The sequence below is a fragment of the Cherax quadricarinatus genome, chromosome 5, assembly GCF_038502225.1.
Source record: "Cherax quadricarinatus isolate ZL_2023a chromosome 5, ASM3850222v1, whole genome shotgun sequence".
Classification (NCBI taxonomy): domain Eukaryota; kingdom Metazoa; phylum Arthropoda; class Malacostraca; order Decapoda; family Parastacidae; genus Cherax; species Cherax quadricarinatus.
The window spans coordinates 55,751,360-55,766,751 of record NC_091296.1 but is presented as its reverse complement, the minus strand read 5'-3'; the positions used below and the strand labels follow the sequence as shown (position 1 = coordinate 55,766,751).

At 38.2% G+C, this 15,392-nt stretch overlaps 1 protein-coding gene across 5 annotated transcripts in view; it reads right to left on the bottom strand.

The window, feature by feature from the left end:
- The window catches only part of LOC128685033 (uncharacterized), a 72,238-nt gene extending 61,052 nt beyond the window's left edge, over window positions 1-11,186 (bottom strand). For 2 of the 5 annotated variants that reach the window (XM_053771469.2, XM_070102261.1), the window contains exons 1-5: window positions 11,029-11,170; window positions 7,410-7,540; window positions 4,517-4,687; window positions 3,745-3,918; window positions 1,820-1,966 (exon numbers count right to left, since the gene is read on the bottom strand). In XM_053771469.2, coding sequence (XP_053627444.2) covers window positions 1,820-1,966; window positions 3,745-3,918; window positions 4,517-4,687; window positions 7,410-7,532 — 615 coding nt within the window. In that variant the 5' untranslated portion in view covers window positions 7,533-7,540; window positions 11,029-11,170. Of the gene's footprint in view, window positions 1-1,819; window positions 1,967-3,744; window positions 3,919-4,516; window positions 4,688-7,409; window positions 7,541-10,107; window positions 10,460-11,028 lie in introns of those variants that run through there. The other 3 variants (XM_053771466.2, XM_053771470.2, XM_053771471.2) reach the window with 3 other exon arrangements.
- Between the last annotated feature and the right edge of the window lie 4,206 nt (window positions 11,187-15,392).

The following is a 15,392-nucleotide window of genomic DNA, read 5'->3' as shown; positions in this document are numbered from 1 at the left end:
TTGATTCGCTACTACTCACCACTCGATAGCATATAAACATTGCCTGTTTACATGCTATATGCTATGTAATGTGTTTCTTATATAATTTAACCCTTTCAGGGTCGAGAGGACCTCTCCTAAACTTGTTCTCAGGGTCAAAGTTTTCAGAAAAAAAAAAAAATTCTTATGAAATGATAAGGTATCTTTTCCTGATCATGACACCAAAAGTTTGAAATTTGATGGAAAACTTACGGAATTATGATTTTGTGAAGTTAGTGGTCTTGACAATGTTTATGCATTGGCGATTTTGCCCACTTTGAGTCCTGTTTTCGGCCAATTCCAGTGTACTAGTCAACAAAAATCATAATGGCCAATTTCAGAGTTGCCGGCCAAAATCTAGGATAGAATTTCAGCCAAAAAGGTGGCTGAAATCCAATTTGGCCGATTTCTGCACTGGCCGATATATGGGGGTCCACTGTACAATTATTACAATAATGCATAACAGTAAATCTTCTATTTTTGGTGTGAATAAAAATTCTTTATATGAATAAAAAATCAAAATGGAATTCACCTGTAAAGCCTGGAAATGTAACTAATAAATAGGGGAAATGTTATTTTAGTACCAGGAATACCTGCACTGTTTATTCTGGACCCTATTTTGAAATTGGAATATTTTGAACTTTGTGTGAAACTGGCCAAATTTCTGATCACTATATTGGGTAGGTGAAATAGCTGACTGGGCAGTTTCTTGTGCTCAATTGATAAAACCGACATGATACTAGCGAAACAGCTAAGAATTTGGTCAACTGGAATAATGTAATTAGCCTAAAATAGGAGTCAAAGCAGGCAAAAATTGCCGATGCATAAATATCGCTGCTGCAGTAAAATTCACAATACGTAGTATAATTTCGTCAATTTTCCATCAAATTTCGAACTTTTTGTTTTATTATCTTCAGAAAACAACTATCTACCATTTCATAAGAAAAATAATTTTTTTTTTTTTGAAAATTCTTTGACCCTGTAGACAAGGTGTAGAATTACGGCTTGGACTTTCAAAGGGTTAACAAGCTATGTTAATCCCTAATATAAAAAAAATGAGAACAAGGTAATTTTAATAGAGTATTTAACCCTTAAACTGTCCAAATGTAGATCTACGTTTGCACTGCTAGCGCTCCGAACATAGATCTACCTTTTTTACATACTTTCAAATGTAAAAAATAAGTAGATCTACGTTCAGAGCACTATCGGTGCAAACGTAGATCTATGTCTGGACAGTTTAAGTGTTAAATTAACCAAAACTTACAATGTAAACTATGCCACACTAAGTTGTGTAAAGTAAAAATTAGGTAAGACAAGGAAAAAGGATAAATCTCACAACAAGCATGTTTGAACCTCTAGTCCAGCATAATGTAACATATGGTCATAATGTTCCAATGTTTATATGCAAGGCTAACAATATGCAAAATCTACTTATACATACTTATGTAGGAGGCTTGTTATGCAGTACCATGTGGCAATAACCTTTGGATGTTTGGTGTGCTGGATCTTCAGAACTATTTTATTGGAGGTAAGCAACACAGTGTCACTTAGTAGTTAACGTAGTGTTCTATATGGGAATTCCTCAGAATTACTTTATTTGCTCAGTGTTCTCTGGCAGTTAGGCAGAGATAATGCTCAAATATGCCCTTTCTCTAATGCTTTCTTAATAAACTCTTTCATCTATTAGTCTAAGTTGTATCAAGAAAAACTAAACTACTTGACAATGCCAATATTCCACCACAAGCACATCTCCAACCTACAATGAAACTGACATACATACATAGCTCAAATAATAGCTGACCTGGATGTTGGCAAGAAGTCTCATGATAGTCTGTCTATCCCTGCGTGCTCGTGTTTGGAGAGCATGGAGTGCAGCTTGCTGCTGGTCTGTATATGCACGAATGTTGGTTTCAACTTGGGATTCTGCCTTCTTGAGGAACCTTGACACCTGTTGTGCAAATAAATATTGTACATACAAAATATTTAGCTCAATTATAAGTTCATTATTATTATATTCAATGGAAAGCTGCTAAACTCATAATGGTCATATAGGCCTTGTCGAATGGGAGATAGATCAAGAGCCCTTTACCAACATCAAAGAACCTCCACAAGGGGATTATCAGTGCACAGAATGCTATATTGAATGTAGATACACTATTCATCCATATGCTTTTTCTTTCCCAAAGACTGGAATAACAACTATTGAAATATCCTTAAATATATTGTTTGGCTGCAGCCCTCCAAATATGAAAAACTCAAAACATCAGCCAGAGTATTACTTAATAATTTGGATGCCATTTGTTTTTCACTACATACAAATAAATAGATGCAGGTAACCTCTGTAACAGTACAGTGCACAAACAAACACTGGCCCCTGCACTCCCTACTTCTTCCTCATTGTACTTTACCTTTTAGTCTCTTTCTCACCTCATATTCTCCTTTTTCTGCTTCCTTTTCCTCATCTAGCTCACCACCAGCAATATCTAAATACAGTAATGTAAACATCCATAGGTGGATTATTAATAAAACCCAAGAATTAAATAAAAAATTTCAAGAAAATCCAAGACCTCACCTAGAAACCAAACAAATCTGCATAACTGCCAGGGTTATTGCATTAGAAAGGAGAGATAAACATAAACTGAGATTTTAAAGAATTTTAGCTACAGCTTGTAATGAATTTTCAGATTATATGGCTGGTTCAATTTCTACTGGAGATTTATTTGTGACTGTCATCTATAGCTTGCAACCAAATAACAGAAGACCCAGACAGAAATACAAGAATAATTCAACAATTATCACAGAAAAATGTTTGAGTAGGGAGTTTCAACCACAGATATAAATTGGGAGAACAGGACCCACACAGGGCCATAAAGACAGAAAACAGAAAAAGTGAACAATATTGAAGGTAGCAGAAATCTCTGAACTAGAGACCACTGTACCTTAGAAGCCTCATGTGCAAATTGCTAGAAAAGATAAGGTTCTGGTGAACATCTTGGATGGGATCAAGCCTCCATCCCTTCTTGTGCTGACTGACCCCCATGGGTTTAGTTCTTCACATTTTTCGTTTAATTGCACAAACATGAATTCAGAAATAGAAAAAGTATGATAAATTTCTAAAGACAGGAAAGAGGGATGGGGGAACTACAAGAAGGCTTTTGATATGCGCCACATAAGGCTAATTAGCAAACTGGAAAAGTCAGTCAAGGTAAAATAAAGATATTAGCAAGGATAAGGAAATACTAAAACAGAACAGAATAGTGGTGAACCCCATATAGTTTCTGGTGCATATCAATGACCTAATTACAGGATTAACTCCTACATGTCCTTATTTGTGGATGATGCCAAAAAAAATAACGAGAATACAACTGAATAGGATGAAAGAAGGCTGCAGTAAAACTGGACATACTTCAAGAATGATAGAATAAATGGCCAATTGAATTTATCTCAGCAAAAGCAGTTATGAAGCTGGGAGGCAGAGGAAAGGAGACCAAAAACAATACCATCAAGAGGGAAAAAAGAAAAACTCACTATAACAGCTGAAAGAAAAAGACATGAATAACCATTACCTCAACCCTATACCCCTCTCAAGTGATTATATCTGAATACACACAGTTTGGCTACACACATAATATTTATCTACTGAAGATTAAAAAATTTACTTGCAACTAAATACCATAGGTTAAAGAAAATATGAAATTTATTTTATGGTATTAGAATGGTTATTACCTGCTGCTGGATGGCACCAAGAGCTGCTTCAGTCTGTGGTGATCGTTCGTTAGTAAAGTCGGTGGGTGAGAGCGGAGGCAGTGGGCGATTATCTAAGGATGAAGGCAGGACCATACAAAAGACAGGAGAGTAGTTTTCACATCTCTGTAATATCTGAATCCTGCTTGAATCTTTCTGTAGACAGGAAGATGTTATGGTTGGTACAATATCACACAGTACTTTGCTCTTTTCACAAGAATCACATGGTCAAGCTAAGCTGAACAGTGCTCTAAAGTCATCGAGGAGTCAGATAATTCAAGTAGTCACAAGAGCAAGATAAACTTGGAAGGGCAAATGTTGTACTTCATTACTAACACTAAATATAAATTTTAATAATTTATTGTTTTTTTGTGTTCATTATTTAGTCTATTTCGACAGTAAAATTACCTTTATAAAAATATTGTCAGATAGTATTTAGTAAAGTATTAGTTTAACCTTTCAAAGGGATCAAACTAAATACTGGATGAAGAAAACAGTAGTTCAACTGACATATTATAAAGTTTTAATTTGTTAGTGATGGTGTACAAACTATTTGAAATTTGTTTTAAGTAATATTTTACTGAACCAAAATAAAGCATTAAGACTATTTTTATCATTTACTTACAATACAGTACATGATATGATAAATTAACCAACAATAACACTGCATAATTAACCAAACTTACTAATGTATTAGCAATGTACTGGCAGCAATAAATACACAAGTTCTTTGAGAAATGTGTGTCAGACTTACTATTAATGAAACACTAGCAGCAATAGGTCCACTAGGGCCTCGCGTGGCATGTGTCATTAAGTGACAGTTGAGACACTCTTCAATAGTCCAGCCACCAACATGAAAAGTACGAACCAAGAACTTCTGTCCTTCTGTTATCCCACCTAAACTTAAGGTGACCAAACATGCACCCTGAGAAAATAAATATAATTACAGTATATTAATTGGATATCACATTGGAGGGAGTATGGAAGAAGTAAATGCATTCAGATATTTGGGAGTAGACTTGGCAGTGGATGGGTTTTTGAAATATGAGATTAACCATAAAATTAATAAAGGAAAAAAAGGTGAGTGAGGCATCGAGGTATTTGTGAAGACAAAAAAGTTATCCATGGAGGCAAAGAAGGGAATGTATGAAAGTACAGTGGTACCAACACTCTTATATGGATATGAAGCATGGGTTATTAATGCTGCAACAAGGAGAAGGCTGGAGGCAGTGATGTCCTGTCTAAGGGCAATGTGTGGTGTAAATATGCAGAGGGTCTAAAGAGGGGCTATCGAGGTGGTTTGATCATTTAGAGAGGATGGAGCAAACTAGGACAACTTGGAGGGTGTATAAGAGAGATAAGATAAGATTTCGTTCGGATTTTTTAACCCCGGAGGGTTAGCCACCCAGGATAACCCAAGAAAGTCAGTGCGTCAGCGAGGACTGTCTAATTTATTTCCATTGGGGTCCTTAATCTTGTCCCCAAGGATGCGACCCACACCAGTCGACTAACTCCCAGGTACCTATTTGCTGTTAGGTGAACAGGACAACAGGTGTAAGGAAACGTGTCGAAATGTTTCCACCCACCGGGAATCGAACCCGGGCCCTCCGTGTGTGAAGCGGGAGCTTTAGCCACCAGGCCACCGGGCCTAGTGGACGGGAGGAGGGGTAGGGGTCATCCTAGGAAAGGATAAAAGAGGTTTTGTGTGCAAAAGGCTTGGACATGCAGCAGGCATGTGTGAACATGTCTGATAGGAGTGAATGGAGATGAATGGTTTTTGGGACCTGATGAGCTGTTGGAGTGTGCACAGGGTAATATTTTGCAAAGGTATTCACCAAACAGACCCATTCTCAAATCTTTATCAAAATTTACAGCTCTAACTTATCTGTGCGAGCCGAGCTCATGATCCAGAACTACGCGAGTGACTCTGGCCTCAGTGACGTAGTTCTATGCAACGGCCATCGAGAAGCTTAAGTCATCTACCACCTATTCCATCCATTTGCAGCATCTGCTACATTGCTCCCTTATCCACCCTATCACATGCCTTTTCTAAATCCATTTTTTTTTTTTTCAACAAGTCGGCCGTCTCCCACCGAGGCAGGGTGACCCAAAAAAAGAAAGAAAATCCCCAAAAAGAAAATACTTTCATCATCATTCAACACTTTCACCACACTCGCACATTATCACTGTTTTTGCAGAGGTGCTCAGAATACAACAGTTTAGAAGCATACACATATAAAGATACACAACATATCCCTCCAAACTGCCAATATCCCAAACCCCTCCTTCGAAGTGCAGGCATTGTACTTCCCATTTCCAGGACTCAAGTCCGACTATATGAAAATAACCGGTTTCCCTGAATCCCTTCACTAAATATTACCCTGCTCAATGAAAAGTTCTTTACCTTTAAGTACTGTTCACTTATGTGAATCAATGTACGTAAACACTTGGGCTACACCTTGTCTTTCCTAGAAGCTCCTTGTTCCTCTGCAATCCTACTCTCTGTCTTACCCATAATTCTTTCAATAATAACTGCTATACACTAACTGGTTCAACTGCCTCCCAGCATACATAAGAGGGATTACCAATAGACCCCTAGCTGTCTTGAAGAGGGAGCTGGAAAGACACCTAAAATCAGTACCTGACAAGCTGGGATGTGGTTCATATGTTAGTTTGTATGCAGCCAGCAGTAACAGCTTGGATGATCAGGCCCCAATCCACTGCGAGGCCTGGTCATGGACCAGGCTGCAGGGGTGCTGACCCCTGAAACACCCCCACGTATATCCCAGGTATAATCAACAGACTTATTTCCCTATAATTCTTACACTATCTTTTATCCTCTTTTTTCCTATACAAAGGATCTATGCATGCTCTCTGCCAATCCTTAGGTACCTTTTTTCCCTTACATGCACATGGTGAACAAATGCACTTACTGCTCCAAAACAATATCCCCACTTACTTTTAACATTTCTGTCTTAATTCAATCTATCTCAGCTTCTGAACCCCTTTCATTCCACCCACTGCATCAAGCACCTCCCCCACATTCAAATCTGGCTCTTCCTCACTTCTAAAAGGTGTTGCACCTCCTGCCCACTGCAAGAAAACATTGCACCCCTCTCTTCATCAATATTCAACAGTTCTTCAAAATAATCCTCCATTTCTCCTGTACTTCTTTTGTTTTAAACTGTTAAATCCATTTGTTTCTTAGGCTTTCTTACCTTTTTGATCTCTCTCCAAAACCTTTTTCTTATACTCAGCAAAATTTGTTAATAAAACCTCTCCCACTCTCTCATTAAAGTCTCCTTTTGCACTCCATCACTCTTTCAACCTCTCTTTTACTCTCCATATACTCTTCCCTGTATATATCACTTTTTCCACGCAATTTAATGACAAACACTTCGGGAGAAAATTACTGCTAAGTTTAAAATATCTTCCTTCTCTCCAAACACAGGATTTAGATTTTTTCTGCTTTTAAACACATTACAGCTTATCAGTGGTTTCATTATTCATCATATTGATAAACAAAAAATTAAAATCCAATCGCAATAATTATTTTTTTTAACAAGTCGGCCGTTTCCCACCGAAGCAATAAATATGCCTGATTATAATTCATAGTTTGGATAGAGAAAAATGTACTGCCAAGTTACCTTTAAGAAGAAAGGATGCTGACTTTCTTCTTGTGTAAGATTCGGTATTCCTGTCACCAGAGCATCAGCTGTTTCTTGCACATGCAAGCGAATGTTGAGGCAACTGCAGGTCAGCTGCACCATTCTTGCCTCTGAATTAGAAAGAGAAAAATTTGTTCATAACATATTAAATCTGGGGAACATAGGCACAGATGTGCTATATTCGCAGTACCATTTTTTTTTTGGGGGGGGGGGATTACTAATATGTACATCTAATACAGTACTATCTCTTCGTTTTAGTTATTCAGCGTGTAATTCCTTTATTATAGTATTCTAATTCTAACCTGTATTACAACATTGATAAAATATTATGTATCCCTTATAGCAACTAGGTTTTTGTGCCACTGGTTCTAAGTGGACTGATATAATGGGGCCAGGAGCTGTGACTCGACCCCTGTAACCAGAACTAGGCGAGTGCATACTGTATTACAATTGAAAATAAAGTGAGAATAATTTATACTCTTTCATTTATGATATTAGCACTTTACATGCACAATCCTTCACGAAGTCAAAATTACTAGCATAATACTGACCAATTACTCACACAAGTGAACTCAAATACTTTTGTTGCCTCTTTTGTCAGATGTTCTCTTCCCTGGGTTACTTTGGAAGCCATCCAAGATTGTAAAATGCAGAAAAAAAAAATGGCAGTATGACACTAATTTTGTTTATTTTCCTCTGATGCAGCACTGCCAAGTAGGTGTAAATGTGCCACATTGTAAACAAGGTTAGTAAACACTCGCAGGGATCAGTCTCATGGGTGACTGAACCCTATTTTTCAGAACAGTTACAGGATTATAGCAAACTTCTCTCCACCTTCCATTTGCCATACTATACTTCCACATGGTAAACACTTTCTTTTGGCTTCTCTGCTTCTCTCACTAGGGGTAGCTTCAATTGGCTGTTTTATCAGTCAGTTCCCTCAAGGAGTTACCATAGGTCTTGTGACCAAGCATGATATGGCATTCTAAAAGTGCATCCTACTGTGCTAAAGTTAATACAAGGCTGCTTCACGTGTTTAATACTGTGGAAGATCTTGCCAATTTAGTTCTGGGTTCAGTCCTTCAAACTGATGCTTCATGAAGAGGTAAATCACACAAGCACTCCCCTCGCTGTATCTTCTATTATCTTTATTTTAACCTTTACAAAAGAGTGTTACCTAGGTAGTAGGTTGGTAGACAGTAATTGCCCAGGGAGGTACTACTGTCCTACCAAGTGAGCGTGAAACGAAAGCCTGTAATTGTTTTACATGATGGTAGGATTGCTGGTGTCCTTTTTTCTGTCTCATGAACATGCAAGATTTCATGTATGTCTTGCTACTTCTACTTACACTTAGGTCACACTACACATACATGTACAAGCACATATATACACACCTCTCTGGGTTTTCTGCTATTTTCTTTCTAGTTCTTATTCTTGTTTATTTCCTCTTATCTCCATGGGGAAGTGGAACAGAATTCTTCCTCCGTAAGCCATGCATGTTGTAAGAGGCGACTAAAATGCCGGGATCAAGGGGCTAGTAACCTCTTCTCCTGTATACATTACTAAATGTAAAAGGAGAAACTTTCGTTTTTCCTTTTGGGCCACCCCACCTCGGTGGGATACGGCCGGTGTGTTGAAAGAAAGAAAAGAGCGTTAACGTTAAGTACTAAAGAGTATCCGGCAGAGTCCCTGAGTTTTCAAATCATCATTATCAGCAAGTTATCTGGTTGGTAGGTTCGATGACTTATTAAAATAACTGAGTTATCCAACATAATGTAGCTTTAAGTTTATATTAGGTTAGTGCTTACCAATAATTTTACTAAATTTATACTTTGTTGTTAAGTAATGTTGCAGTAGTCTATTATTCTTGTAGGAATGGTTATTGAGGGTATCAATAAGCAATTGTATATATTCAGGCAGTCTGTTACAGGGTGTCTTTTGCCTGAATGAAGTTAATGTTGAAGTCTCCAGTAAGTATTAAACAGCATTTATTAAGTTTTTTGTTAATGATTAGGTCCATGAGGTTTTCTCCAAAGTTGATTATGCTGGTGTGGCGACTTACAGACAGCTCCTATTATAAGAGGGGTATTCAAGTTCTTGGTTGAGAATTGTGCAGCAATTTATTCTTAAACAAAATCTGGTGGTGGATGAATGGATGCATTTTACCTCATTATTATAGTAGATTGCTATTCCCCCACCCTTTTAATCAGGACTACACTCAATACCTGTCCTCATCCAATTATGTCCCTATTCTTCTTCCAACCTTCCTTCAATGCCCATTTAAAACTGGCAACCTATGTTGTCCTACTGAATCTTTATTGTAATTTAAGTCTTGCACTCTATAGTAATTTCAGTTACTAGCTGCATTTTACCAGCTCTTCTCAATAATGTCATAAAACAGAAGAACAGAGAATAAGTTTACAAAATATGTAATTATTTTGAAATTTACCATTTTGTCATTAGCTACCTTTCTTCTTGTACTTATGATTGTAGTTAATTATGCAAGAAGTCTTACATAATAGGCTATGTCTAGTACTTTAGTATTGCCCAAAAGGCATTGCATAATTAGCGGTTTTCTTCTGTGCCTCTTCCCCAGGTGGCCCACGGCATGGAAGATAATGCTCTTGCCTCACAGTGTCAGTGGTTTGATCCCTGGCACATCTACTGTCCAGCTTACCTTGCAAGCAAGTAGGTGCCTGGGTGTGGGTCACATTCTGGGAGATAAGATTAAGGACCCCAATGGAAATATGACAGTTAATCAATGATGCATTGCCTGGGTGGCTAACCCTCGGGGTTAAAAAATCCAAACAAAATCTTATCTTATCTCTTACCTACTCATCCACACCATTTGCAAGGCTCAAAGAAATAAAACTATTATTGTGCATGGCTGAGTACTCCGATAAAGTTATAGACGCATGTGATGTTGTGGTCAAGTTACGTTTCAGTGAGAATAACGAAGGTTGGACTCCAATGGAAATCAGGGACCTCAATGGAAAGAAGTCACTTTGAATTTTTTGGGGTTATCCTAAGTAATTTACACTATGTATGATAATTGTACTTATGCGTACCTGTGTACTTGCTTGCTTGCTTACTTATCCTTTAGCGAGTCTTGGAGTGCAGATATCTTATCATAATGTTTACTTAGGGGTCTGGCATTGTAGTCAAATAACACTACAATGCCAGACCCCTAAGTAAACATCTTGTGTATATACGCATTTTGTCACTGACACACACGAGTATATGCACATGTAGAAGTGATAAATACAACAATTTCATGATAATAACATAACTTGGCAGTGATTACCAAGACTACCTCAGCAGTACCAGACTAAATTTGTGTTGACGTACCTAGTACAAGAATCATTTATACATGGCACTAACTACAACATGTTATAATCACCACACAAACACTTATAATGTCGTATCATTTAAAGTATTAATGTTGTTAATACTAATCACACACTGAAAAAATAAACAGTTGCACTTTAACAAAAAAAAAATAACCTTGAGAATCGAGGTTCTTGGCAAAACAACGTCATAAAGTGACGTTTTTCACACATTAATGACAGAGGAAATAATATACGTCTTTACTACATACCAGTGACACACCTCTGACAACAGATAAAAGTAAGAATTAATGGATGATAATGTCGTACGTGAGCGAGGAAAGTGATAATGGTTAGTGAGGTGTTGAACCTCGTCTACTGCTGTTACTGCTGTTGCTGCTGCTGCTGTTGTTGTTGTTGCTGCTGCTGCTGCTGCTGCTGCTGCTGCTGCTGCTGCTGCTCAACCGGCTCACCATAACCATCCCTTTAATATATTTTCTTTGTAAACATATTCTCCCTGACACAAAAAAAATATTATTTTCTAATTTGCAAAAGAGATATAATCTATGTTATCAGGTTAAATACATATATATACGAATAATGTAAGGAAATGTGGGTAAAAGGAAGGGTAATGTAATAAGGTAAAGGTATGAGTATTGAGACATTCCTCAAGAACCAGTTACAAGAACCATGACATGTTTACTACATTATGTTATGTATTTATCTCATATACAAACGTAAACAACTGGTTTTGCAAGGTAAATAATAGCCTGGGCACATGAACTTTCTTAATAAATGAATTACCCGACGATTATAAATTAATATACAATAAAAATGTTGAAGTTGTACAATGTTATGTACGTCACGTAGTCATTGTTTGCTTGTTTGTTTGTACATAATTTAGTATCTATTATGCACCCATACCCATGGTATGGGCAGTAGCCATAAGATTAGAGGTATATAATGGGTCCAGGGATTGAACCGTGAAGTTTTAATAGCTGAAGAAGTTACAGTGGTAACGAACTGTTTACATGATTATATCTGGTTACAATCGTATTGAGTTATATTTTAGCAAGGTATAATTGTAAAAAAAATTAAGCGGTTATGCGTTATTTACAATAAGCAAAGTCAGGGTATTTTTCCAGAATTGTTGGTAATATGTCACAGCGGACAAAATACTTCGACATTTCTTGAACAATTCTGAGCGAGTTGTCTGTGAGTTCACAAATTTGTCGCATTCCAGCACAAAGACGCAAGATGTGACAACTGTACATCTGGCCAAGTTTGAGTTTGGTCAACAACATCTGGTGGTGATAATTTAATCTCCCAGAGATACTGGTAACAGTCGGAGCCTGGCAGTAGTGACACCCAAGTCTGTTTATTGCAAACTAACCACGGGGGGGGGGGGAGGAAGAGTTGGATGATAGCTCTAGGCCTTTCGTGTTGCAGTCAACACATCATCAGGAATTTGCAAGCCCCTGCTGGAGCTATCGTTCAACTCCCCCCGTGGTTGTTTTGCATTTTATATCGCTTGTTCACGATTTTTGCAGTTGGTTTATTGTGTTGGATGCACCATAGATATGTGGCTCCTATATAATTGATGGTTTGACTGTTGTCAGTCTCTTAATTCATGTCTACACAACTCGTTACGATTGTGACCAGATATAAACATGTAAATAGTTTATTACCACTGTAATTTGCTTAGGTATTAAACTGCGTCCCGGTCCTTACCATGCAGGAGGAACCACATAAGTATGGTGCATCTGACAAAATAAGCCGATACACAAATAATAACCTGCTCATAGGAGAGGGGAGCTTACGACGACGTTTCGGTCCGACTTGGACCATTACAGTCAGAGAGGAAATGGTATGGTGATACCGACAAGATGTGGAAAAAGACACTTATGTACAGTTCAGGACATTTATTAAAGGAAACGTTTCGCCACGAGTGGCTTCTTCAGTCCTAATACAGAGAAAACTAAGAAAACACACATATATATAGTGGTGGGAGTCAGGTGAGGTGAAGCGTGGGTAGAGGTGGTGGTAGTAGTAGTAGTAGTAATGGAACTAAGGAGGTGAGGTTAGAGAGGGACCTGCTGGCATCAAGTAACACCAGTTCCCAGGATGGGTAATATCCTCTTGCTTAGTAATTTTGAAATACTGTAACTACCGGATTTTTGCTTTATAGTGTTACTGACAGAAATTAGTGCAGCTTCAATGCATTTTCTCCGTCTTAAGTCGTCTTCTTTAATAACTAGTTTAGCTTCATTGAATTTCATGAGGTGTCCAACATCGTCTCTATGTTGAACACATGCGTTTTTGCGGTCATCATTTCTGCAAGCATTTTTGTGTTCTGCTATTCTAATGTCCAGAGTTCTGGCTGTTTCCCCTACATATACTTTGTCACACCCCCCACATGGTATAGTGTAGATTCCTGCACTTGTGCCAGAATCAGAATTTTAAAGTCTACCGGAAGCCTACCTACAAGAATGATCTTCTACATTTCTTCTCTCACCATGACACAAGAACTAAAAGAGGGGTAGTTATTGGCTTCTTTCTGAGAGCCTACAGGATTTCCAGTCCGCAGTTCCTCGAAGAAGAATGTACATACATCACCAACTCTTTTAGTTCACTACACTTTCCCCTACACTTCATACGTGACTGCAGGAAACGTGCAACACGTATCCTCAGCAAGACCAACACCTATCAAATTGAAGAAAAGCCTCCAAGTTACATCGTTTTACCGGTCAGCAACGTTGCCACTAATGTTTCAAAAATGTTTGACAGAAAACTGGCTAAAATATCTACCAGCTCTTCAACTACTATTAGGAACCTGATACAAAAACCCAAGCATGATTCTGGCACAAGTGCAGGAATCTACACTATACCATGTGGGGGGTGTGACAAAGTATATGTAGGGGAAACAGCCAGAACTCTGGACATTAGAATAGCAGAACACAAAAATGCTTGCAGAAATGATGACCGCAAAAACGCATGTGTTCAACATAGAGACGATGTTGGACACCTCATGAAATTCAATGAAGCTAAACTAGTTATTAAAGAAGACGACTTAAGACGGAGAAAATGCATTGAAGCTGCACTAATTTCTGTCAGTAACACTATAAAGCAAAAATCCGGTAGTTACAGTATTTCAAAATTACTAAGCAAGAGGATATTACCCATCCTGGGAACTGGTGTTACTTGATGCCAGCAGGTCCCTCTCTAACCTCACCTCCTTAGTTCCATTACTACTACTACTACTACCACCACCTCTACCCACGCTTCACCTCACCTGACTCCCACCACTATATATATGTGTGTTTTCTTAGTTTTCTCTGTATTAGGACTGAAGAAGCCACTCGTGGCGAAACGTTTCCTTTAATAAATGTCCTGAACTGTACATAAGTGTCTTTTTCCACATTACAGTCAGACTAACAGAAAGGAGAGGAGGGAGTATATATAGGCCAATAGACAGGGATGTAACAAGACAGGTATTAGGAAAGTAAAAACATAGGTAGTGGTAGAGGTAGTAGTAGTAGTCAGTGGAAGAAATAAGCCGATTTGGATGTCACTACTGTCAGGCTACAACTGGGTTACCACTATTCTTCAGCTCTATCACACATAAGGGGATTACCAATAAACCCCTGGCTGTCTTCAAGAGTGATCTGGACAGGCACCTAAAGTCAGTAACTGACCAGCCAGGCTGTGATTCGTATGTCGGGTTACGTGCGGCCCGTAGTAACGGCCTGGTTAATCAGGACCTGATCCACCACGAGGCCTGGTCACCGACTGGGCCACGGAGGCGTTGACCCCCGAAACCCACTCCAGGTATACTAAGAAAGACGACCAAACAGTAGAAAGTGCAACAGAGGTAAGGTCATTAATGACCAGCAGGGAGAGGGTAGTGCCACGAACACTGCCATGTACACCTTCAACCTGGACAAAGTCAGGGAAAAAGCTATTTATCAAGATGCAGAAATCTCTCTCTGATAAGAAATCTTTAAAGAAATGTGGCAAATTGCCTCAAAAACCTTAAGAATGAGATTGGTGTAGTTTGTTGTAGTGCCAGGTAGTGTCATAAGCTGATTATTAGCAAAGGCATTGGAAACATACATATCAAAGTACATTGAGGGGTAATGAAAAAACAACCCCTATGAAAACCATACTGAGGTGGTGAGAATTTCTTTTTTTCAACATACCACACTAAATACGTATTTGTTAATTAAGCTTTCTAGTAAGAGTGATAGGTCTGTAGTGAGAGTTGTCATGGCCTAAGTACTTGGCTAACTAAAAGATAAGACACCAGAGGTTTTCCACTGCTTTGGTCTTCTAACACTGACTTTCTTGATTATCCTGGGCTAATTATTATGTTTTTATATTTAGGTTTAAGGGAATATCCTGGGTTATATAAACTCATTTCTATGTCCATAACACCTGTGTGCTTTCAAGACCTCTGTAAACATATTTAAAAGGAAATCTTATAATATTACAATTTTTTTTTCCAAGGTATAATACTCATCAAAACATGGAAATGTCTCCTTTTGACTATACAGCCTCTCCTCACTTAGTGTCGCTGTATAGCCCTTGTGGCTTAGCGCTTCTTTTTGATTATAATAATAATCCTCACTTAGTGATG